General features: G+C 39.1%; 1 protein-coding gene across 1 annotated transcript in view; it reads right to left on the minus strand.

The window, feature by feature from the left end:
* Positions 1–27,803, minus strand: part of PLA2R1 (phospholipase A2 receptor 1) — a 113,142-nt gene that overhangs the window by 42,379 nt on the left and 42,960 nt on the right. The window contains 3 exon segments of the mRNA XM_084891505.1: positions 10,260–10,429; positions 19,650–19,762; positions 26,048–26,146. Coding sequence (XP_084747631.1) covers positions 10,260–10,429; positions 19,650–19,762; positions 26,048–26,146 — 382 coding nt within the window.

A 27,803-nucleotide genomic window follows, 5' to 3' on the forward strand; every position in this document is an offset into this window, starting at 1 on the left:
CCATATAAGACGAACTGAGCTAGGAAAGCCTCCACTTTCCCCTTCTCTGGCCGAATACCTCAGGGCCAGAGGTATATATTCCCAAAGCCTCCACTTTTCCCTTCTCTGGCCGAATAGCTGGGCCTTCTCTATCTACCTATCTATGTATCTAGGTACCTATGTATGTATGTGTGTATGTATCATCTATCTATATTTTTTAAAATCTTTATTGTTGAACGTATTACATATGTCCCCTTTTGTCTCCCATTGACCCCTTATAGCTGTCCCCCAACCCCCCCCCCCCCCCCCCCGGCCTCCACCACCCTATTGTCTGTGTCCAAGGATTATGCATATATGCATACAAGTTCTTTGGTTGATCTCTTCCCACCCACCCACCTACCACTGTCTTACTCTGAGATTTAACATGGAGAAAAGTGAAGCTCTTGGGATAGGGAAGGCATTCTGTCTATCGGCCCAATACTGTGCTAGGCTTTTCATATGGTCCGTTCCCTGTTGAACTTCAAAAACTATATGAGGAAGATATTAGTATTTTCAGTTTGCAAATGGAAAAACGGAGGCACAGAGGCTTAGTTACGTGCCTAAGACTACATAGTTAGTGAGGACTTGTTCTAGAATTTGAAAGCAGATTTATTTGAATCTGCTATGAGACAATGTTAAGGTGCAGCGTAGGTGGGCATTCAGTAAGTTGTCAAATGAAGGACAGAATCTTCCCCTCAGATAATCTGCCTCCATATCCATGGAGCTCCCTCTCATGCCCCTGGCCATGTTCTCTTCTTTGTGTGTCTACAGCGTTTTCCTGAATATCTGTGACCACATCTTTACCTTGTATGACAGTTACTCACATAGTAGTAATTAAATAAAGCACTAAAGGGTGCTCAGATTGAGCTTGTTGTCCCTTCAGACCTCTGTCCTCATAGTGGATCAGCCTGTCTATCTCTGGCTGGGCGGGCTTTTTACTACTCCTCGCTCTGAGCAGGGCACTTCCAAGAAAACAGATCAGCCTTCCTTTACTGGGACCCATTTTCCTAGTAAATTTCCCCTGACTTGGGGCAGTTGGGGTAAATGTGCCCAGGAGTTATCCCCCATGTGAAATGTGCCTGTTCTGCAGGGGCATCTAGGTCTAGAAACACAAAACTGCTGTCACAGAGCCTGGGCTTGGGATGGATGTAAAATAGTGATTTCAAAGGGTTACAGAGATGTACAGACATCTATGAAACTCTAATGTAACTTGGGAAAGCATTTTTGAATGTCCTAGCTAGAATGGACTCATTTGTTTTCTTTCACTATTGAGCAGCCTCCATTTACATTGAATCTTTAATCAAGTACAAAGTCCATTTTAGTTTCAATGCATTAGCATCCCCCTAAATGAGAAAGGCCCTATTTGTCATTTTCCCTTTAATTAATGGCACTAGTTAATAAGGATCAAAAAAAATTTTTTTTTCCTGAATGGTTACTTCTCTCAAAATACCAAGTACCAGAGTCTCTTTGTGATGTTATTTTAATAAAAACCTCAGAATTTCCTAGTGATTTGAGAATAGGGGATTTTGGCATGAAAGAAAAGAAATGCATCCAGAGACAAATGGCAGGGGAAGGAGGGAGTTAGAGAGCAACCAAAGGACTTGAATGCATGCATATTAGCATAACCAATGGACAGACCCAGGAGCAGTGGGGACTTCCCCGGGATGGGAATGGCTGGGGGAGGGGAGTCAGTTGGGGAAAAAGGAGACATGTAAAACTTTAGACAATAAATTTAAAAAAAGAAAGAAAGAAAAGAAATGCATACATAAAACAGGGTAAGCAAAACCCTTATAGTCCTGAATTCAAATTGAAAATATCAGTCTAAACTTGATATTTCATCACACACACACACACACACACACACACACACACACACACTTTCTAGCTGTGTTCACTGAAATAGCTCAGGAAGAATACAAACCAACAAGCAGTGAGCACTCCTACGTGTGGCTTGTGATACTGAAATAATAACATATCCCATGAAGATGAACCAGGATTCCTTGATGAAATGCGTGTTTCTAGATCCAGATCAGAAATTTACATTTTGTCAGACCAGATAGCAAGAAAGCTATGAAGACTAATAGTGTTATTAAGAGGACTCAAGAGGTAGTGCTTGATATTTTCATTTTCATTAAAAAAGATAACAATTGCAGTGGATTAAAACATATCAAACATATTAAAAACCCTTACTTCATGGTAATGTAAAAAAAACACTGGTCACTGCTCTAGCTTGTTTGGCTCAATGGATAGAGTGTCAGCCTGTGGATTGAAAGGTCCTAGGTTTGATACTGCTCAAGGGCACATGCCTGGATGGCGGACTCGATCCCCAGTGTGGGGTATGCACGAGGCAGCCAATCTATAATTCTAATTCATTATTGATGTTTCTATCTCTCTCCCTCTCCTTTCCTTTCAGAAATCAATTAAAAACAACCAAACACAAACTAGTCACTGTTACAGATGCTTATCCTATCTAATAAAGAAAGAATATGCAGTCACAAAGATGGTGGCACCCATTCCCCTCAGCCCCACCAGAATCTCACAGTCCTTTTAGCCCAGTCAAGGGGGTGGAAGGGGCATGGTGCTGCAGAACCTTTCCTCAGCCCCCCAGCCACCCAGGGCCAGTTCAAGGCACAGGCAAGCCTCAGATGGCAGCTGTCCAGCTGACACCCAAGGCACAAGCAGGCCCTGGATGGCAGCTGCCCAGCCATCCAAGGTCACCTGAGGCTCAGGTAACCAGGAATGGCAGTGGCAGCAGCACAGGTGTGATGGGGTGTCACCTTCCCCTGATTGCCAGGTCAACTTCCTCCCTTGAGGGCTCCCGGACTGTGAAAGTAGGCAGGTCCAGCTGAGGGAACCCCCTCCAGTGCATGAATTTTCATGTACCAAGCCTCTAGTAAACAAATAATCATTTAAGAAATTAGTAAACGGAAGGAATTAAACATTTATTCTGTCTTTCCTGTGAAAACTGTCACAAAGTAACAAAAATATTAAAAGAAATTACACCTTTATAAAAATATACTCCTTTCCCCAGCTGCAAATGAAAAAACCCTTCATGGGTCAATGAATCTAGGCATCAACAAATAAAAAAATAAGAGGCAGGTCCAAGAAAGAGAGAAACCTAGAGATTAAAAGAGATTTTAGGAGACTTATCAACCAACTGTGTGAAAGTTTCTAGGATCCCAATTCAAACAAATTGTAAAATACATTACATAATATTTATGAGTCATTTAGAAATTTGAACACTAACTAAAGATTTGTTATGAATTGTAGTTAATTACTTTTAGGGATGATAATTGTATTATATTCATTTAAAAAAACAAGTCTTTATATTTTAGAGATAATACTAAAATATTTATGGATGAAACAATATAACGCCTAGATTTGCAATAGGGAAGTGGAGGTAGTGGGTGGGGTTATAGGTGAAACAAGATGGACCATGAGTTGATAGTTGATGACACTGGGTGATGGGTATATGGTGGTTCATGATACTATTTGGAGAACATAACACAAAGTTGAAAAAAGTGGCACAACTATGATTCCACTACAGATTTTGATAATCTGACATAGGAGAGCATCTTGATTGAGTTTATTGAAAGGCTGCGGGCTTCCTATTCAGTGGTCATATAGTCAGTTTGGACTGGATTAAGATTTTGACGTGTGTGTGTGTGTGTGTGTGTGTGTGTGTGTGTGTGACAGGCAGGAAAAAAATGATTTAGGATAGTGTTTTTGCGAGCTGCAATTTAAAATAAAAAAGGAAACACAGGGGCTCTTACATTGCTATTTTCTTCCAAAAAGGATTTACATTTTCATCTTATTCAGAGACAATTTACTCAATGTCAATCAGCAGGAGCTGCCAAACTGAGCTTCACAGTATTATTTTTGCTTCAGGGAAAAGAGAAAGAGTAGTGCTACTTAAATTATAGCGGAAACTCATGAATGACAAGGACCTCTGCTTCAATTCCAGCTTTTAGACATCCAAATATGCCCCAAGGAAGATAACACTAAAAACCAAGAATTTTGTCTATTCAAAATGCATTAATTTATTTTGACAGGCATAGACATTCCAAAGTATATTAGAAATGATACCCAAGCTTTTTTCTTTTTTTCCTTCAGTAATAGTATGACATGGGACTTTATTAATCTCTGCATTTTAATAGTATTCCTAAGTCTGTAGAATGAGAAGGTAGTTTATCAAGTGAACTGGGATGTTTCTTGTTTAGAGCTATGCAAAGTCACCAGTTACTATATAAGTTTTTGAAACTGATGCTTATATACTCAAAAACATCTTGTCCTAACTTCAGCTGGCATACATCTTTAAAAAGTACAGTTTTCTAAGACAATAAGCTATATATTTGAGAGGAATTTAAAAATACAGGAAAACAGTGGGAAGTACAACTTTATTTATGCCCTCTATCCCTACATACACAAACCACCCCCTATTAACATCACACACCACAATGGTATATCTGTCAAAATCCATAAACCTATATTGACACACCATTATCACCCAAAGTCCACAGTTTAAATCAGGGTTCACTCTTAGTGTTGAACATTCTATAGGTTTGGACAATTGTATAAAGACATATGCCCACCATCTGTCCCTTCCCACTAACCCCTGGCAACCACTCATCTTTTCATGGTTCCATAGTTTTGCCTTTTCCAGAATGTCATATGGTTGAAATCACACAGTATGTAGCCTTTTTAGATTGGCTTTATTCCCTTAGCAACATGCATGTAAGTTTCCTCCATGTCTTTCCATTGCTTGATAGCTCATTTCTTTTGAGCACTGAATAGCATGCCATTGTCTGGATGTACCACAGTTTAATTATCCACTCACCTACTGAAGGATATCTTGCTTGCTTATCAGTTTTGTCAATCCATGTACTGTTTTTGTGTGTGTGTGTGTGTGTGTGTGTGTGTGTGTGAACGTGTTTCCAATTCATTTGGGTAAATACAAAGGAGTGTGATTGCTGGATTGTATAGTAAGAGTATGTTTAATTCTGTAAGAAACTAACCAACTCTTCAAAAGTGGCTATACCATGGGAGAACCAAGATGGTGGCATAGGTAATCACCTATACTTGCTGCCTCTCACAACCACATCAAAACCACAACTAAATGGCAGGACAACTACCACCCAGAACCATGGGAAGGCTGGCTGAGAGGAAGCCCCACAGCTAGAGAGGTGAAGAAAGCTCATTGAGACTGGTAAGAGGTGCAGAGGCACAGAAAGTGCTGGCACCTGGATGTGCTTCTCGTTTAATTGGGAGGGAGATACAAGCTCCTGCTTGCTCTGAACTCCAGTTCCAGGAGAGACTCTGGGGGATCCAGACACATACGAGGAGAAGCTGGACTGTTTGGCATTGGGACAGGATCGTGAGGGCAGCTTTCTCTTAGAGGTGCTCTCAGTGATCATTGCTTCTGTATGGGGGGGGGGTGGCGTGGGATGTGGAGACCTGCAGACCTCTCTGGTGCAGGGCTGCCTGGCAGCTATTGCTGTTTGCTCCACTCTGGTGATTCCCAGAGACTCCTCCCCACCCAATTTACAACCCCACCCAAACTATGTGCATCAGCTTTTGCATATAATGGCCTGTCCTTTCACCTAAAACCTGTCAAACTGCAGCTGGGTCAGAGCCCCAGAGCTTCCAAAAGAAGGAGCAAGGCCTGGGAGCAGCAGTGGCCTTGCTTCACAGTGAGGCCTCCTCTGGGCACTTCCAAACCCCATACAAAGATGAGGAATCTGCAGCTGTCTCTGTAGCTCCTGCTGGGTAGCCCCAGACAGTGGCTGACCTTGCACCTCCTTGGAGATCCAAGAGTCAGTGTACCCAGTGGTCAGTGTCAGACCATATCGGATTACAACTCTTCACATCCATAAGAGACACGCCCAAGAGGCAGACTCAGTGAGCACCAAAGCCCTACTGAAGCAAGTACTGCCTCATAAGGATGTCTCCTGCACAACAGATCTTCCAGTGTAGACACAGCTGGTCATCACAGCCAATTGGCCTGGAGATCAAATCCTCCCAGTGACACCAACAGTAATCAAGGTTTAACTACAATAAGACTGTGCACACAGCCCACAAAGGGGTGCACTAAGAGTGTCCACCTCAGGTGACTAGGGAGGCTGAGACACTGGGCACCAACCTATAGGACACCAACCACACAAGGCCACTCTATCAACTCAAGGATACTTAGCAGCTACCCAGTACATAAAAACAAACACAGGGAAGCAACCAAAATGCAGAGACAAAGAAACAAATAGCAAATGAAAGAAATGGATGAAAGCAAAATACTGGATATAGAGTTCAAAACCAGTTATAAGGTTACTCAAGAATCGTCTAGAAGTTTAGTGAGACCCTCAAGGATACGAAAAAGGACCAATCAGAAATTAAGCATACACTAACTGAAATAAAGAATAATATACAGAGATCCAATGGTAGACTAGAGGATCCCAAGAATCAAGTCAAATATTTGAAATACAAAGAAGCAAAAAACACCCAACTGGAAAAGCAAAAAGCAAAAAAAATCCAAAAATATGAAGATAGTGTAAGGAGCCTCTGGGACAACTTCAAGCATACCAATATCTGAATTATGGGATTGCCAGAAGAAGAGAAAGAGCAAGATACTGAAAACCTATTTGAAGAAAACTTCCCCTACCTGATGAAAGAAATATACTTACAAGTCCAGGAAGTACAGAGAACCCAAAAAAAGAAGAATCTAAAGAGGACCACACCAAGACATAACATAATTAAAATGCCAACGGCAAAAGACAAAGAGAGAATATTAAAAGCAACAAAAGAAAAATAGTTAGTTACCTACAAGGGAGCACCCATACGATTGTCAGCTGATTTCTCAACAAATACTATTCAGGCCAGAAGGGAGTGGCAAGAAATATTCAAATTGATGAATAGCAAGAACCTACAACCAAGATTACTCTACCCAGCAAAGCTATCATTCAGAATTCACAGATAAGAAAAAGCTAAAGGAGTTCACCACCAAATCAGTATTATATGAAATGCTATTCTCTAAGAAGAGAAAGAAAAAGATAAAAATAAAAATTATGAACAACGAAGTGACAACAAATACATATCTATCAACAAGTGAATTTAAAATCAAGTGAATAAAAAATCTGATGAACAGAATAAAGTGGTGAATATAATAGAATGAGGGGAATAGAAGAAGAGTGGACTGACAGTTCTTGGGGGAAAGGGGTGCAGGAAGAGATTGAACAAATATCTTACACCTATGGATGAGGACAGTGTAAGGGGATAAGGGCATGGGGTGGGTGGGAACTGGGTGGAGGGGAGCTATGGGGGGGAAAAAGAGAACGACTGTAGTAATCTGAACAATAAAGATTTAATTTTAAAAAGTGGCTGTACCATGGAACAGACTAATGATAAATCATTGGTAGGGGTTGGGGTGGGAAAGAGATTAACCAAAGAACTTATATGTATATAGGCATAACCCACAGGCATAGACAATAATTTGGTGAAGGCCTGGGGATGGGTGGAGAAGGTTACTGGGGAAAAAGAGGACATCTGTAATACTTTAAACAAAAAAGATAAATTTAAAAAATAAAACATATGCAAAAAAAAAAAAAAGAAAAGAAAAAGAAAAAAGAAATGTGGCTAAACCATTTTGCATTCCCACCAGCAATGTGTAAGATAGTCCTATTGCTCCACATCCTCATCAATCTTTTGTGTGGTCTGTGTTTTGGATTTTGGTCATTCTAGTAGGTATGCAGTGGTGTATTGTTGTTTTGATTTGTGAATAAAAAATTTTTGCATCGATTTCCTAATGACATATGATGGTAAACATTTTCATATGCTTATTTGCTATCTATGTATCTTCCTTTACTTAGGCCTTTTGTCCATTTGTAAAGTGGGTTCTTTATTTTCTTGTTGAGTTTTAAGAGTTCCTTCTATATTTTGGGTAACAGTCTTTTTATCAAATGTGGTTTTGAGAAATACTTTCTCCCAGTTTGTGGCTTGTCTTCTCATTTTCTTGATATTATTTTTCTCAAGCGGAAATTTTAGTTTTAATGAAGTCCAGCTCATTAATTATATATTTCGTGCATTGTGACTTCGTTGTTGTATCTAAAAAGTCCTTTCCATAGCCAAGGTCATCTAGATTTTTAAAAATTTTCTTTCCCCTGGAAGCTATAGCTTTGGGTGTTGTATTTAGGTCTATAATCCATTTTGAGTTAATTTTTGTAAAGGGTTTAAGGTCTAAGTTGTATGTAATATTTCTTATTACCTTTTTAATGTTCATGGAATCTGTAGTATGTCTCCTCTTTTATAATATCTTCTCTCTTCTTATTTAGTGCGCCTAATTAGGGGCTTCTCAATTTCATTAATATTTTCAAAAAATCAGCTTTTGGCTTTATTGATTTTTGGTTTCAATGCCATTGATTTAAGCTGTAATTCTTTTTTTTTCTGCTTACTTTGCATTTAATTTGCTCTTCTTTTTTCTAGTTTCCTAAAGTTAAAGTTTAGATTATTGCTTTGATCTTTCTTTTCTAATACATGCATTCAATACTAAAACTTTCCCTCTACATACTGTTTTATCTGCACCTCACAAATTTTAATAATTGTATTTTCATTTTCACATAGTTTAAAATATTTTAAAATTTCTCTTGAAAATTTTTTTTTTTTACCCATGTGTTATTTCGAAGTGTACAATGTATCACCAAGTATTTGGAGATTTTCCAGCTATCTTCCTGCTATTGATGTCTACTTTAATTCCACTGTGGTCTGAGAGCAAAAATTTATGATTTCTATTCTTTTAAAGTTGGAAAGGTGTGTTTTATGGCCCACATGTGGTATGTCTTAGTGAATGTTCCATGTGAGTTTGAGGAGAATGTGTAGTCTACTGTTGCTGTATGTTATTATCTATAGATGTCAATTATATCTAGTTGATTGATGGTGCTGTTGAGCTCAATTTGGTCCTTACTGATTTTCTGCCTGCTGAATCTGTCCATTTCTCGTAGAGGAGTGTTAAAGTCTCTGACTATAATAATAGATTTATCTATTTCTCCTTGCAGTTCTATCCGTTTTCCCTCCTACGTTTTGTCACTCGGTTGTTAGGTGGCTACACATTAAAGATTGTTTTGTCTTGGAGTACCCACTCTTATCATTATGTAATGTCTCTTTTATCACTGAAAACTTTCCTTGTTCTGAAATCTGTTCTGTCTGAAATTAATACAGCTATTCCTGCCTCTTTTGATTAATGTTAGCATTTCGTCACCCTTTTAATATATGTACCTTTAAATTTAAAATGGATTTCTTATAGACAACATATAGTTGTGTCTTGTTTTTTTTTTATTATTCATTCTGATAATTTCCATCTTTATATATTTAGTCCTTTGACTAATATTTGATATAATAGTTATTATTATGTTATAACAATGTTTATCTTTCCTCAGGGAATAACGTGAAGTCGTTAACCCATTTCCTCGAGATACAAATTTAGAGGTAACCTACTACTCATTGTCTATTGGAATAGCCCTGATTGAGATCCATAAGCAAGAAAGGGGCCAAGTCACTCAAATAGGAATTCACACTAAGAGAAAGGGGCGTTGAGCCTAGGTTGGTAGCTTAAGCTTACTACAACAGCTTTAGGCTTGCTTCACAGGGGCTAGTTCAAGTGTAGGTTGTGGCTAAAGCCATTAACTTCTCTGGAACTGGCTAACCTGACACAGTTTCGTGCTTTGGGATCCAGGGCTGAGCACACCTGAGTGAATGGAGAGAGCTGTGACTCTGGCATCCTGCTGAGATACCACAGAGTCCACGGCGGAGACAGACTAACAAGAACGTTACCTAAGTGATGGGCCAGCATTCTTCAGCAAGTCATAGGGCGGTGATTGTGAACTGATGCGAGGTGCCCACACGTGGGCATTTACTGTGCCCATTCACTAGGAAGCATCAGCAACTATTCTCAACTGAGTGAGCCCCTGGGATTATCGAACAGAATTTAAGAGGGAGAAATGGGCCTTCTGCTAACAAAGGCACATATGGCCTTGAGCAATGAATTACACCTTGAACTTGTCAAATGACTCATACAGTTTAGACTTTTAAAAATGACTGGCCATATGTCACCCCCCTGAGAACCTGTGGTAATTGTTTTAGTTAATTTATGCATTAAGAAAACATTAAGGAAGAATCAGAGGAGGTGGACCAAAGGATAGCAGTAATTTGAAGCAGAGGAAACAGGAGGGAACGGTGGTGTTGCAGTTCCCTCTACTCACGAGGCTGATGGGCATTCCAGTGTGTGTACCGCACCGGCTCAGACACCTGCCCTGCTGTCTTCCAGGTGTATTCTCCTGTGTCATTCTGGTCTTGGAGAGCTATCCAAAAATAACTGTCCTTTGTTTTTACCACACTACTGATCAGACTGGTAATAAAAGCCTGTTCAAACCTTAAGCAGGGGGAAAGGAAATGGTTATAGTAAGTTTCTGGGCAATTAAAAATGCCATTTAAACATAATAAGGTGCACAGAATGGCACCAGAATAAACATTTTTCATGAACTCTTTAGAACACGAAGCATAAACACACCCAAAAACCCTGGACATCATTCATAAAGGCAAAATGTCATTGTAATTCCCAGAGACACAGGGATGAGGAGAATTTGACTCTTACAGACAGGGCTTAATTCTTTCAAGGACTAGGGTTTAGTTCTGGTTTCGAAGTATAAGTGGTAAAGCCCATGAAGCCAGCTATCATACATTTTTTTGAGGGCACAGTATGTGCCTTACTTTGCAATCACACCCCATGCAGCACACCCCAACCTATAATGTGCATGAGATGAGGGGAGGAGGAAGGATATTATACTTTTCTGGATGAGCATCTGCCGGCAGAGTTCACACGCACCCACTCTGCACACTTGCCTGGTGAGAGCGAGACAGAGATTGGAGTAGCAATTTTATGTCTCCCAAATCAGTTTTTCACAGGTACATGGAGTCCTTGACTTATTCAAACGTGTTGAGATATGCAAATTCACTGAAGATAAATTTAAAACCCTAGAGATGAACCCAAGGAAGTGCAGCCAGTAACATTTCCTCCAAACAGCTGAATGAGTTAGTGTTCACTGATTGGGGGGGAAGGTTTCCTTCCCAACCCAAATGCACCAGAAGCAGAATCTAGAAAACCTGTCTATATGGTTTCACATGACTGCCTGCAAGAAAAATGTGTTAAAATTTCACTAGCATTGAAATTTTAAGCCAAGTTGGAAACTATCTTGAACATTTTATTTTCAGTACATATAATGTTCTGAAGAAACATTTCAAGCAGGGCTGATTTTTTTTTTTGGCCAGACTTGCTGAGTCAGTGGGAAAGGAAAGGCCTGATGAAATTACCCAGGAAACCTAACAAGAAAGCAAATTAGACTTTTTCATCCAATTTTGTGTGTGTGTGTGTGTGTGTGTGTGTGTGTGTGTGTGTGTTTTTCATGACTATGCATCCTTAACTTGCACAGGGTAGCAGAAGCAATGGGGCCATTTAAGAATAGAGAAGTCTCAAAGGATATAGGGAGCCAGCGGAATGACACAAAGAAGTAACATTTTAAACTGCCCGACGAACATCACTGGCAGCAGTTAGAGGTCTTAGTTGTCCAGGATCCTCATCTTGGTGGAGCACACGGGTTTTCACCACGCTTTGGTAAGTACCTCCTGCAGGCCCCTCTATGAATAATCTGACCAGCACACGTTTGAAATTAGAAAAGTTCTTTTTGTAACCAGATCGCAGTGGCAGAACCTTATGGAAAGGTGTCTCAAAAGGAAGGAGGTAAATTTTGAGTTACATCATTAACATGCTCTGTGCCTGAAACTGCTGTGCTAGGAGGCCAGCAAGGCACTGCACCATGGAGGCTGTGGCCAGGACACCATTCACTGTGCCGATTCTAAGAACCCAAGGGGCATTAGCTTCTACCATGACATCTATCAGGTAATGAGAGAAATAACATTGTCTGTGAACTTGGACTCTAGTATCATTATTCATGACAACATTTTGCTTTTGTCCCTTGCTGGTTTTAGATTTATTTAGTCCACTCTGGTTTGCTATTTTATCTCCATTTTATCATTGCTTAAAACAATAGAAACCTTCCGCTTTTTAATTGGCAAGCATATTTTTTTTTTAAAAGTAGTTGCATATAATACTCATACATTAAATCCTAACACCTTCAAATCAAAACGGGGTTCTAGTTTTCTCAGTCCAGTTTAGAAGATAGCATTGTTCATAAAGAAATTCAGCAAATATATCTTTCTTTTAAGCCATATATCCTAAAAAATTAACTCTGGATAACAGCATGAAACCTCTTGAGTGTCTGTTTTGCAACTGATAAAGAGACAAGAGTACATTTTATAATCTTTACCACTCTACTTAGCTTCAAACACTAAAAGTGTTGCAAAACCTCTACCTTTACAGTAATAGAGCAGATGACCTTTAAAGTCTTTCTTAGCATTGTGTTTTATAATTTCTCATTTGCAAATATTCCAGAGCTTTATGATATCTGGCCTTTTTGTTTGTTTTCACTGAAGTTGTTTAATGCAAATGTCATGATTTGAGGAACAAAAAATAACCATATGTACATGGTTTTATATTATTATTGAGCCAGGATAAAATATTATCTCTAAGGAATTCAGTGAATACTTTTTTTGTTATTCTTATAAAAACAACACAAATGATAAAATATTTAACTTGTGTGTACCTATTTGTAAAATCAAATTTTATAGGAAAACTAGAGGGCCTGGTACATGAAAATTCATGCACTGGGGAGGGGGGTGTCTCCTCAGTTCAGCCTGCCCCCTTTCACAGTCCAGGAGCCCTCAGGGGTGGGAGGCGACCCGGCAATCAGGGGAAGGCAACACCTATCACACCTCTGCTGCTGCCACTGCTGGCAGTGCAAGCCTTGGCCAACCCTGGTTACTTGAGCCTCAGGTGGCCCTGGGTGGCTGGGCAACTGCCATATGAGGCTTGCCTGTGCTTCAGGCAGGCCCTGGGTGGCTGGGGGGGGGGGGGGGGGCCTGAGAGTCTGTGGAACTCCACAGGCAGGCACGCAGAGTGGCTGAGCCTGCCTCCAGGCATCTGCCGCCTCACATTTTTTACAGAAAGAAAGGGAGAGGGATAGAGAGTTAGAAACATCAGTGAGAGAGAAACATTGATCAGCTGCCTCTTGCACACCTCCTACTGGTGATGTGCCTGTAACCAAGGTACATGTGCTTGACTGGAATCAAACCTGGGATCCTTCAGTTCACAGGCTGACTGACAATCTATCCACTGAGCCAAACCGGTTAGGGCCATATTCCCTCTTTATTAAATAGGGTAATTCTTACAATCAGAAAGAAATAAATTTTCTAATCAGATCCTTTAAAACGTTAAGAAATCAAATGTGTGTTTTTAGTGTAAGCAAGAAAAATATATCTTAAACTTCCATCATTTTAAGGAAATTGTTGCTCATGTTGCTAAACATTAAATTTTAATTTAAAAATGCATTTGAAGATAGCAATAACAGTTTTGGCAGACACTGACCAGTATTTTTATTTCAAAATAAACATTTTGCATTTCACAAATGTATACTTCAAAGGGAGGTATTTTTTTTTTTTTAACTCAAATCACTAATTGAACATTACATTTTTTTCATCAGGTTAGCCAGTGATGTGTAGATGAAAAAAAGGATGTTTCTTGTCTGTGAACAACACAGCACTTAGCAGATAGAAATACTGTAATGATTGCATTTGTATTACCTGAAAAAAGAGATTGAAAAGTAATACAATGGAAGCAGCTTCACTAGAGAGCTATTTCAATTAAAAAAAACACACACACACACAAAAAAAAAAACCACACCCAAACACCTCACAATGGGATTGGGTTAGAAAGGACTCAGTTTTGAACTGAGTAATTACAACTGGGTTTCTCCCAATAACACAACAATTAACATTTTAAATGGCATTTAAAAATAAGTGACTCTAATGCTGAACTAATATAAATAAAGAGTAGAAGCAGAATATCGATAGATTTGAAATGGGAGACAAACATCATGATCATTATTGCCAGCAGTTTCTGGTGGCATTCCTCAAGAACTGGCAATGTTAAATTTTTGAATATTGTTTCTTGCAGAAAGCTAGAAGAGAAACACAGACTTAGAAAATACACAGGAACAAACCACAGAAGAGCAAACACCACACTATTAATGGCAGTTACCTCTGGGAGCAGAGTAGGATTGGCTGGGAGAGGAGGATAGCGGAGGTGACGGGACATTTTCACTTTTTAGTCTACATTCTTCTGGTTTGCTTGAATTTGTATCAATGAGAATGTTTTTATTGTATAATTTAAAAAGGGGTAATTAAAATACGTTTTAAAAAGAAAGTTAACTGCATTGTACAAAACAAAACCTACAACTAATAAACAAATTCTGTAAAGTTGTCAACACACAGAAATCAGTTGCATTTTTATATACTAACAGTAAACAAGCTGAGAAGAAAACCACAAACAAATCCATTTATAATAGCATCAAAAAGAATGAAATACTTGGGAATAATCTTAACCAAGGTAATGAAAGAGTTGTCATTGAAAACTACAACAATATTGCTGAAGGAAATTAAAGAAGACACAATTAGGTAGGAAGTCATCCCATTAATTGGAAGGCTTATTCTTAAAATAGTCATACCACCCAAAGCAATCTACAGTTGAATGTAATCTCTATCAAGATCCCAAATGGAGTAGAAAACTCCATTTTAAAGTTCATATAAAATTTCAAGGGACTCTAAATAGCAAAAACAAAGATAAAAAGAAGAACAAAGTTGGAGTTCTCACGCTTCCTGATTTTAAAAATTAATAAAAAGTACAGTAATCAAAGTGGTGTGATACTGGCATAAAGAAAGACACAGAGACCAATGAAACAGAATACAGAACCCAGAAATAAACTCTCACGTATATGGTCAAATGATTTTTGACAAAGGTGGCAAGACAGTAAGGGAAAGGTCAGTATTTTCAACAAGGATTCAGGGGAAACTAGATTTCCACTTGCAAAAGAATAAAGTTGGACTCTTATCTTACACCATTTACAGAAATTAATACAAAGTGGATCAAAGACCTAAATGTAAGAGCTAAAACTAAAAAACTCTTAGGAGAAAATGTCATGACACTGCATTTGGCAATGACTTTTTGCCTATGACACCAAATGCAGAGATAACAAATAAGAACTAGATAAATTGGACTTAATAAAAATTAAAAACTTTTGCACATCAAAGGGCACTATCTACAGAGTGAAAAGGCAACCCATGGAATAGAAAAAAAAATTTGCAAATTATGTATCTGATCAGGAATTACTATGTAGGATATTTAAAGAAATCCTACAACTAGTAACAGAGAACAATTTAAAAAAATGGGCAGCCGAAACCGGTTTGGCTCAGTGGATAGAGCGTCGGGTTGCGGACCGAAAGGTCCCAGATTCGATTCCGGTCAAGGGCATGTACATTGGTTGCGGGCACATCCCCGGTGGGGGTTATGCAGGAGGTAGCTGGTCGATGTATTTCTCTCATTAATGTTTCTAGCTCTCTATCCTTCTCCCTTCCTCTCTGAAAAATCAATAAAATATATATATTTAAAAAAATGGGCAAAGGACTTGAACAGACATTTTTTTTAAAAGAAGATATATAGATGAATATAAGCACATGTAAGATGTTCAATATCATCAATTATTACAAAAATGCAAATCAAAATCACAATGAGACACCACTTCATACCAATTAAGATGTCTATGAACAAAAATGGAGACAGAGAAGCATCAAACAGACCGTCAAACCTCAGAGGGAAGGTAGGGGAGTGGGAGGGAGAGGATAAGAGATCAACCAAAGGACTTGTATGCATGCATATAAGTATAACCAATGGACACAGATAGTAGGGGGCAAGGCCTTGTGCTGGGGGTGGGAGCAGCCAGTGAGAGGTTAATGGGGGAAAAAGGAGACATATGTAATACTTTCAATAATAAAGAATTTAAATTTTTTTTAAAAAAAAGAACAGAAAAGAACAAGTGTGGCCAGTGGCCAGGATGCCAGGATGTAAAGGAATTGGAACCCTTGTGCACTGCGGGTGGGAATTAAAATGGCGAAATGATGCAGCTAAAAATGAATATAACTGTTCCTCAAGAAATTAAAAATCAATTTATCCTATGAATCAAAATATACCCAGTTTCTGGGTATATTACCCAAAATAATTGAAAGCGGGGATTCAAAAGATATTTGTACATTCATATTCACAGCAGCATTATTCACAATAGCCAAAAGGTAAAAGCATCTATATCTATTGATGGATAAATGGAGGAGCAAAATGTGGTGTATACTTACTATAGAATATTATTCAGCCTTATAAAGAAGGGAAATTCTAACACATGCTCCAAGAAAAGTTAATTTTCAGGATTTTAGGCTAAGGGCCATAAGCCAGGCACAAAAGGACAACTACTGGGTGATTCCACGTACCTAGAGTGGTCAGCCTCATAGAATCAGAAATGGGACGGTGGTAGCCAGAGACTAGGGGCCACTGAGAATGGAGTTATGTTTAATGGGTACAGAATTTCAGTTTGGGAAGATAAAAATGTTCTGGGGATGGATGGTGCTGATGGTGCACAATAATATGACTGTAGTTAATGCCACCAAACTGTATACTTGAAAATTGTTAAAATTATAACTCTTACATTATGTATATTTTACCACAATAAAAAGTTAACTGTAAATATGTCTGGGAGATATGGTGGTTGCAGAAAAATAACGGAGCTGTAAATACGCTCGAAAATAATGCACATTTAAACTTAGGAGAAAATGAGGTGTTGCAGGATTCCTCACTTTTGGCAAAATTCACAAAATTGAATGGCGTTTGGATTATTTGGTACCAAATATTCCATGACTGATTGATTCAAGATTTAGATACACATGCATTTAGGCAATTATCCATGGTCATTTTGGAAAGCAAGCTCTACATTCATGCTCTGTCGGGATGCAAAGTGGTCAGGCTTTAAAAAATTCGGTAACAGTTAACAAGCAAATAAAATTCTGTTAATTCAGCAATAGGGATCTGGTTTTTCTTTCCTTCTTATTCCACAAAGTGTTAAAAGTTCTAGATCGGGAGCAGTTACCGGATAACAAAAGAAAGAAATAATTTGTAGCAGGTGGCTCTAATTGTGCCTATCAAACCTGTCGCTCAGTTGTGCAGAAGAGTGGAAAATCAATTAGCAACTACAAGCTTGGGTACTGGTGAGTGACAGGAGCGCCCTAACTCAGAGGGAAATCAGAAATAGAAGAAGATGATTACCCAGGCTGCTAGTGGACACTCCTGGATCTGGAGGGACGTTGCATTGCCAAACCTTCTCAGACAAATGCTGCTGTTGAAAAATATCTGAACGTGTATTGTCCCTCAAAGAGCCGTGCAGTGTAGGTTTTTATATCTTACCCTCTTGGGGTCTGAATGAATGAAGTTCAGGAGTATGAGGCCCTTCCTTCCCTCACCCTGCATGTCCCAGGTTGGAGTCACTGATTTGGATGCAGACACGTTTACAGAGCAGTGCTCATGTATGTTACCTGCCTGGGACAGATGCCTCACTGGGGTGAACCTGTGGTGAGGCGGGGAGGTTGGCTGGTGGCTGAGGAGCATGCCAGCACAAGGTCACCTGGGCGGACCTCGGAGGTCAAGGCTGGGACGAAAACAAGCTTGCCTGTGCCATAGTCCTGCTTTAGAGTTGGACCCCACATTAGCATTGGCTGCGGGATATGGTTAATCAGAGAAAAATTTAAAAATATTCACAGCATACTCATATATTCAGCTCTGGGGGAAATAAAGCCGCAGTATTTTTCTGAACACTTCCTATCATTTGTATGAAAATCCCCACAGGTGTTTAGAAAATGGAGCACTCGAACTCTAACAGATCTGCCTTACCCTGGCTCACTTTGGCACTACGGGTTATCTATAATGTCACCTCGAGTTTATCCATTTATTGAGTTATCCTACATTTTTTATTTGCTTTACATATCTATTTTCTATTTCTTCAGCTGCTGGCCTGCAAGCAGCAAATAAAGATGATTACACCACAGTTTTTCTTTATTTGCTACAACCTGCCAATATGGTGCCTCTCACAAAATAGGTATTCAATAAATAATTTTCTAATAAACTCTTGACTATTGAATTTTTACAAAGTCAGATAACATATGAAAAATAGTTAACACAGTACCAAGTACATGACAGGCACTCAATAAACATTACACACACGAGAGAGAGAGAGAGAGAGAGAGAGAGAGAGAGAGAGAGAGAGAGAGAGAGAGAGAGAGAGAAGGAATAAGACATTTTAAAAAGGTCAATTAGACTTATTTTCTTCAGTGAAAACATTATTAATTTAAAAAATAATGAACAAAAGAGCACAGTTTTTTTTGGCCAGGCCTCTGAATAAAATCCTATGTTGACTTCCAGCCCAAGGTACTCTTGAAACCTTTGAGAGGATCAACAAATGGAGGATAAAGGCTTTTTCCCGGCCTGGGAGGAGAGAGGTAGAACTAAAAACAACACTAACTCATCAAAGGCAGAACTATCCTCCATAGGAAGGGTCGCCTGAGCATAAAATGTTTCAACAGGCAATTTATTTTGCCAATGAAACCATTGTCCTATTTTTTGGCATTCATGGGTATTTAAAAGTTGTTTTAATCCTCACTCAAGAATATATTTTTATTTTAGAGAGAGTAGAAAGAAGGGTGAGAGGAAGGGAGAGGCAGGAGAGGGAGAGAGAAACAGTTGCCTCCTGTTCATACCCCCAACCAAGGATTGAATCCGCCACCTAGGTATGTGTCCTGACCAGGAATTGAAGTCACAACCTTTCTGGTGTACCAGAATGCTCTAACTAAGTAAGTCACCCAGCCAGCATCCATGGGTATTTTAGAGGCAATGCCTAGATAAAAAAAAAAAAGAAAAAAAAAGAAGTGACTTGCTTGCAGGTGCTATAGTTTTTTCATGGAACTACTTCTGTCTTCAGCAGGGAGCAGTAACTTTCATAGCCCTCACTATCCTTCTGATACAATAGTGACATTGAGGCTACTTCTGCCTTTGGTGCATCTATCCTCTGTGACACATCATAGCACACTGTGAATTGTACAGAGTGTCAAAAGGGCACGGGTTGTCTGTTAGAATCGAGAAGAAACCCGTGCACTGCGGCGTCTAACTCTAAACAAACAAACCTAAGACTCAATGGGCAAGCGTTTGAATATTTGAAACCTCTACAGTTTAGTTATACTTACTTTCGTTCTAAGAAAAAGCACACGTGACTCACACACATTAAATTTTTAAAAAATTAATGTTAACTAGCATATTTCTTTTCTATTACAAACAGAAGATAAACTCTAAATGCAACTGAATATATTAGCGAAGCCAGGTAATTGATAAATCTTTATGGAAAGTAAAAGTCACCTTGAATTACTCAAAAATCAATGGAGGAGTAACATCCTATGACTTAAATTCATCTCAACCAATAATTTAAGTAGTTTAATACTCTATTGTATAGTACACTTAGATTTTGATCAGTTACTTATTATGGCTAGATTTTATCATTCCAAGGGCCCTCACGTCAAAGCACAGTCATGCTTCTGACAGAAAGCTTCTACTTTACCTGTTTGTAATGGTCACAAGGGCAGGAGGACAGTAATAACCACTGGCAGCTTGGTCAAAGTTTCGAAGTACTGTGTCAATTTTGTAACAGAACCCACCATGTCTCTCCCAACCCTTAAGAGAGAAAAAGGAAAATAATATGATTTAGTTAGTTAGAAAAATAACTTTTTAATATATATTCATATACATGTGTGTGTGTGTGTGTATATATATATATATATATATATATATATATATATATATATATATATATTTCAGAGAGGCTGGGAGAGAGAGATAGAAGAAGCATCAATGATAAGAGAGAATCATCGATTGGCTGTCTCCTCCATGATTCACTGAGCCACACCCCGCTGGGCTTTTGTATATTCTTATTTACTATAATACATACCCCACTGTCTTCTCTGACCCACTCAAAACTCAAAACTTGAACTTGTCTTGATAGACTGGTATTCATTCTATCTGGTAATGTTATTAGCTACAATCACTTTTAGATCTATTTAATTCTTAAAGCCTAAAAGTTCTAATTAACTTAAAACATAAAATCTTAAAAACAAGTGAATATAAAGGGACACTTTCTCAAGATTCTGACACACACACACACACACACACACACACACACGCACGGAGAGAAGGAGGGATAAAGGAAGGGAGGGAAGGAGTGAGAGAGAGAAAAAATATAGAATTTCATACAAATACAAATGGTTCCTATGGGCTAGTAGAAATTAAGAGTGTTGCCTTTGAAGACGGAATGCATGGGTTTGAATCCAGGCTCTACCCCCATGTGACATTATTTGATCTCTCCAGGTCTTAGTTTTCTCCTCTGTAAAATGGGGTAATCACAGTATCTATGGGGCTTTTGTGAGAATCAAAGGAGAAAATGTAGGCAGAGACCTCGGAATAGAGACAGGAAGTCAGTGTGAGCAAAGAGGACACATGTATCTGGATCACAGTGTATATTTTCCAACCTTCTTTCTAACTGCTCTCCCATGCTATCCCACTGAGATTCACTGAGGTTAGGACCGGGATAGAGACACAGACCCGTGGACAAGCTGACCTGGAACCCAATTCTGGGCAACCTAGGATGGTTTTGGCTGGATCATCATGCATCCAAATGGAGATTGGCCAGAATATATATATTTTTGATAAAGATTATTCTTTTCTTTTCTTTTCTTTTCCTTTTTAAAAAAAAATATATTTTATTTATTTTTTTTGCCCCCCTCCCTCCCTCCCATACATACCCTCCCTCCCCAAAGTTTTATGTCCGTTGGTTGTATTTATATGCATGTACACAAGTCCTTCGGTTGATCTATTATCTTCCCCAGATCTTCCTCCCCTCCCCACTGTAATTTGACAGTCTGTCTGTTGCTTTACTGTCTCTATATCTGTCTCTTGGTTCATCAATTTATAATGTTCTTTATCATCCACAAATGAGTGGGGTCATGTGGTGTTTCTCTTTCATTGATTGGCTTATTTCACTCAGCATGATGTTCTCCAATTCCATCCAGGTTGCTGCAAATGATGAGAATTCCTTCTTTTTATGGCAGCATAGTATTCCATTGTGTAGATGTACCATGGTTTTTGGATCCAATCATCTGCTGACGGGCACCTAGGCTGTTTCCAAATTCTGGCTATTGTAGATTGTGCTGCTATGAACATAGGGGTGCATATATCCTTTCTGATTGGTGTTTCTAGTTTCTTGGGATATATTCCTAGAAGTGGGATTACTGGGTCAAATGGGAGTTCCATTTTCAGTTTTTTGAGGAAACTCCACACTGTTCTCCACAGTGCTTGCACCAGTCTGCATTCCTACCAGCAGTGCACGAGGGTTCCTTTTTCTCCACAACCTCGCCAACACTTGTCGTTTGTTGATTTGTTGATGTTGGCCATTCTGACAGGAGTGAGATGGTACCGCATTGTTGTTTTGATTTGCACCTCTCGGACAATCAGTGACTTTGAGCATGTTTTCATGTGCCTTTTGGCCTTCCTTCTGTCTTCTTTTGAAAATATTCTATTTAGGTCCATTGCCCATTTTTTAATTGGATCATTCATCTTCCTTTTATTTAGTTGTATAAGCTGTCTGTAAATGTTGGAGATTAAACCTTTATCAGTGGTATTATTTGCAAATATGTTCTCCCACACCGTGGGCTTTCTTGTTGTTTTGTTGATGGTTTCTTTTGCCATAAAAAAGCTTTTTATTTTGATGTAGTCCTATTTGTTTATTTTCTCTTTAGCTTCCATTGCCCTAGGGGCAGTATCAATGAGGAAGTTCTTTTGGCATATGTCTGAGATTTTGCTGCCTGTGGATGCTTCTAGTATTTTTATGGTTTCCCGTCTGATGTTTAAGTCCTGTATCCATTTTGAGTTTATTTTTGGGAATGGTGTAAGTTGGTGATCTAGTTTCATTCTTTTGCATGTGTCTGTCCAAATTTCCCAACACCATTTATTGAAGAAACTGTCTTGACTCCATTGTATATTCATGCCTCCTTTGTCAAATATTAATTGAGCATATTGATTTGGGTTGATATCTGGGTTCTCGATTCTATTCCATTGATCTATATGTCTGTTCTTGTGCCAGTACCAGGCTGTTTTGAGAACAGTGGCTTTGTAATATAGTTTGAAGTCTGGTATTGAGATCCCTCCTACTTTACTCTTCTTTCTCAGGATTGCTGTGGCTATTCGGGGTCTTTTATTGTTCCAAATGAACTTTTGGAGAGTTCTTTCTAGGTCAGTGAAATATGCCGTTGGTATTTTAATGGGGAGTGCATTGAACCTATAGATTGCTTTAGGAAGTATGGACATTTTGATGATGTTGATTCTACCAATCCATGAACATGGTATGTTCTTCCATCTCCTTCCATCTTCCTCTATCTCTTTTTTCGGTGTCGTGTAGTTTTCCGCAAATAGGTCCTTTACTTCCTTAGTTAAATTTATTCCTAGGTATCTTAATTTTTTTGGTGCAATGGTAAATGGAATTGCTTTTTTAGCCTCTGTTTCTGTAGTTTCATTGTTGGTGTATAGAAATGCCATGGATTTCTTGGCATTAATTTTGTATCCTGCTACATTGCCAAATTCATTTATTAAGTCAATTAGTTTTTTAATGGAGTCTTTTGGGTTTTTTATGTACAATATCATGTCATCTGCAAATAAGGATAACTTTACTTCTTCTTTTCCAATTTGGATGCCTTTTATTTCCTCCTCTTGTCTACTTGCAATGGCTAGTACTTCCAGTACTATGTCAAACAGGAGTGGCGAGAGTGGGCATCCCTGTCTTGTTCCTGTTCGTAGAGGGAATGGTTTTAGTTTTTGTCCATTGAGTATAATGTTGGCTGTGGGTTTATCATATATAGCTTTTATTATGTTGATGTATGATCCTTGTACTCCCACCTTGTTAAGAGTTTTTATCAGGAAAGGGTGTTGGATTTTATCAAATGCTTTTTCTGCATCAATTGATATGACTATATGATTTTTATCTTTCAATTTGTTTATGCGATGTATCACGTTTATTGATTTGAGGATATTGTACCATCCTTGTATTCCTGGAATAAATCCTACTTGGTCATGGTGTATGATCTTTGTGATGTTCTTCTGGAGTCGATTTGCTAGAATTTTGGCATCTATGTTCATGAGGGATATTGGCCTGTAATTCTCTTTCATTGAGTTGTCTTTATCTGGTTTTGGTATTAGGGTGATGCTGGCTTCATAGAAGGAGTTTGGAAGTGTTCCTTCCTCTTGGATTTTTTGGAATAGTCTAAGGAGGATAGGTTTTAGTTCTTCCTTGAATGTTTGGTAAAACTCTCCTGTGAAGCCATCTGGCCCTGGGCTTTTGTTTGCTGGAAGCTTTTTGATGACTGTTTCAATTTCTTCCCAAGTCACTGGTCTATTGAGATTTTTAGATTCTTCCTGATTGAGTTTTGGAAGTTTGTATTTTTCTAGGAATATGTCCATTTCCTCCAGGTTGTTCAGTTTGTTGGAATAGAGTTGTTCGTAGTATTTTGTAACAATCCGTTGTATTTCGGTGGGGTCTGTTGTTATTTCACCTCTTTCATTTCTGATTTTGTTTATTTGGGTCCTCTCTCTTTGTTTCTTGGTTAGCCTGGCTAGAGGTCCATCTGATAGAGATTATTCTTAAACCAATTGGTTAGATTTCTAGAGAGAAAGCATGCGTGCTTTGGCACTCAGACAAAAATGACAAATATGTGTTTCATGACTCAGCTCTGGAAGCAATGAAGGGTCTCTATTATTTAAAATCATATGATACAGGGGACGTGCATCCATTAGTCTTCCATATTTCAACTGAATTATTTTATTTTTCCTTCAACATTGTAAAATCACATCATTCATAGCTATCTTCACCAGTTTTAAAGCACACTTCATTCAGTGCCATACCAATGCTTGTCAAAATTTGATCAGCTATACAACGATTCCTGCTATAATCTCAGTCTTGCAGTGAATTAAACAAAACTTACTTTAGAAATCAGCAAGTTCGAAACATACTGTCCAATGAGGTGGGGGTTACAGGAGTCCCACATCCAGCCAGCCAGGATGCGCTCTGAAGTCACTCCCTTAACATTGCTCCCCAACCTTACCTGCGTGGTCACAACCCCCACCAGAGCCCCTCCTGGGTCACTCCAGCAGGTTAGACTGCCTTGGTACTTTGCAAGGACAGGCTGCAGGAGCCTGACAATTTGACCTTCCTGACAAAGTATTCTTTCTTCATTGGTGGTTTTTAGATCACAGGCTGCTTAGCAAAACAGAAAATCCAAGAACTGAACAGGCTAAAAAAAAATGTGGCATAGCAATAACCAGAAAAACAAAGACTGTTTACTATAAGCCTTTGTGCACATAATGGAGTGGGAAGAATAACTGATTGTATCCATGACTATCCTTTGTTCATGAGGTGCCATTTTATTTGAAGTGAAATGATGATGACGACACTGAAATAATTGCTCATACTGTGCCATCCCCAAAAAAGTGACTCGGAGGGAAAAATAAACTTTTTTCTTTGCTTTGAAATTATCAAGATTTATTTTACAAATTAATTTTGTATGTGCAGACTGCTTAGAGAATTACATTAAAGCCATTGCCAAAAAGAAAGGCGCCTTTTGAAACCATACCACAGACTGATGATGCATAAGCAAATTAGTGGGAATTTTGCCCTAAAGTTGAGAATTGGGTCTGAATTCCAAATCTTTAAATGCTGGTGGTGCTGGCCAAGAAAGGAAGACAGGGTATAAAATTCGAATAGAAGATCACTCTATTCCTCCGTGTAAGAAGCTAATTGCTCTTCCAACACAAAGCGTGTTGAGTTGCCTTGAAAGATACAGTGAGATAAAATTTTTTAATATTTCTTTTTATAGAGATTAGATCAGTGATCAGTTATCACTAATTCTGGAATTATAATAATTAGATAAAATGTTCAGCAACATGTCAGCTATGGCATGTGTATGTTCAGTTAGAGTATGAAGAGTCATGCTTATGCACTGATTAATAATTCAAATGCAGTTTTTGGAGAAATGTATTATTGTTCAATTGGTACATAAATTACTGGATTAGGAAAGAAAATAATTCAAGCAGGGTTGTATATAAACCCAGTTTGGGAAAATTTTGATATTTATGCAATCTAAAAATCTCCAATATTTAAATCCAAATTCATGTGTGTGTGTGTGTGTGTGTGTGTGTGTGTGTGAGAAAGAGAGGACATGAGTAGGTATATTGAGGACACTGAAAGGTATATTTCTTTTTGGTAACTTTACTGCAAGAAAACATAATTTTCTACCTTGTAAATTTAAACCTAAATATTAAGTGTTGTTGATTAAAGTACTGAAAATGCCTTTTTACTTAGAATACGAAAGTATTCTTTTATCCCGTTCCCAACTAATAAATATGTTGTGAGTGTGCACCTCTCTCCCTTATTGTATCCAGTCAAATACTTCAGTTTAAGAAAAGGGAACAGGAAAGCAAGCGTTTGGAGGCAGAAGTTCACTTTCTGGCTCAAAGGAAGGCATTCGCTTTCCCTCTGACATCCCACAGGAAGCCTATGAAAACCCAGGAGACAGGGCATTGCGTGTACAGATGGTATAACAGTATCATTTACATTTATTTTACCTCAAAAGAAAAGTAGTCTTAGGTGGAAGAGGATAGCAGGCAAACCCTCGCGGAGCTATAAATCCACCATGTGACTCTAGCTGATAATTGTCTGGTTTGTTAAAAGTAGCTCACACTCAACGAAAAAGAGGAGGGAAGGAAGGTAACCTGGAAGGGAGGTAAGGAAGGGAAAGAGAGGGAGGAGGGAGCGAGGCAGGAGAGAGAGAGGGAGAGAGGTTCATTATAAGTAGACGGGGAATAAGTTTTTCTATTATGAAGGCCCTGTACCTAAATCACAAGGTTAATGGCACTTACCTCTGGACAGCCTGATTCAGCGTCGGAGAGCACGTGGCCTGCTTTCTCACAAATGTAAGAAAGCGCCTCTTCACAAGGTTTAACTTTCCAGTGTCCTTCCTGAGCGGGGGAGGATTACAAGATGAATGAATGCCCCCCATTACTGATGCTGATAGGCAATACCCATATTCTGAATAAAAATATGACTAACAATAAGTGTTTCAGGATGGAGGAATATGTTAGGACTTCCTGCTGTCATGACAGAGGACTTCCCCTCTCTGTCATGTATCTCGGACAGGCTGAGCTCTAGGGGAATATGGAGCTCTTCCATGACACTAAAAAACATCCTCGGTAGGAGGATGACACCGTCACCTGTAAGAGCATTCTGAGCTTCCCCCGTAGCCTTCAGTTACAGGAGAGCAGAAGGCACACTGTGGTTGCTTAATGACTATTGGATGGATGGATGGATGGATGGATGGATGGATGGATGCATGGATGGATGGATGAATGGTTTCCTAGGTTCTCATATTCAAATTTGGGCTCCACCATGCTTAGGTAACTTGTTCACCATGATAATTATATTCATAATGCATTCTACTTCAAGGGAATAAATGTTACTTTTTATACATCTACTGTTTAAGGAGCTACTGAGCTGACAAAAAAAGGGACCTCAAAAAATACACTTACAGTGCCTTATCCTGACACACCCAGTGACATTAACCCCTGCCTTTATTCTCTGAAAAATAATTTCTCTGTCCAAATGTTGGCTCCCGTTCTGTGAACGTGCTAAGTGAAATGCCCATGTTTGTCAAATAAAACGGGAGAATGTCAGTGGGAAATGAAGGTCATCTCTGTTATATCAAAACTAACGAACCAGCAGAGCACCGAATGTTGTAGAATAAATTGCGGTGGCTTTCAGTGGAGCCAGGACAAACACTGAGAGAGCCCTGTGGCTCAGAGACACTGCCTCGCCGCTGTAATTACAGTGGCACATATCGGGGCAGCCTTATAGGGTAAAACCATCAAACCCGTGCTGAGAAACTGCCCATGTCTGATCAGCACAATTCCTTTGCTGAGCTATTTAAGGAACATGGATGAAAGTGCATTCTGGAGGAACTCGATACAGGGTGATCTGAAAGAGTAAGGAAGGACATCCACCAAATCCCAATAATCTAAACTCAGCCAGTAAGTTCAGCAGCTAGCTGATCAAGAGAGTAACTCTATTCTAAACACATAAGAAGCCCTTCAAATGGCTTGGGATTAAACTAATTCTGCATAATCAGATGTTTCAGATAAAAGAGAAGCTCAAGATGTTAAGGTCACTGGGACCATTACATTCATCCAAGGAAAAGAGCAAGGTTTTCCCACTGATGCACCATCTTCAGAGGTGGCACACACTGTTGATAGCCTTTTATGTTAAGAAGATAATGGAGCTTAAGAACCATGACTCTCCAGAGTCATCTCTCAACACCCCAGTCCTCTCTAGTCTTCGTCACCCTAGATAACAGCACCACCTCCGCCAAGATGATGGTGGCTCAGGCTGTAAGCTGACCCCTCCCGCACCCCCGCATCTCATTTAACAACCATTCCTGCCTTCGGGATCCTTGGATCGGTCTGCTGTCTCAACATTCACTACACCAATTCAACCACTGAGGAGCCTCCAAACTGCTTTCTCTGCTTCCACTTCGACCAGCCTTGGTTGCGGGCACATCCCCAGTAGGGGGTGTGCAAGGGGCAGCTGATTGATGATTCTCTCTCTATGTTTCTAACTCTCTAT

Source organism: Pipistrellus hanaki, assembly GCF_964339955.1.
Source record: "Pipistrellus hanaki genome assembly, chromosome: 8".
In the NCBI taxonomy this organism is placed as follows: domain Eukaryota; kingdom Metazoa; phylum Chordata; class Mammalia; order Chiroptera; family Vespertilionidae; genus Pipistrellus; species Pipistrellus hanaki.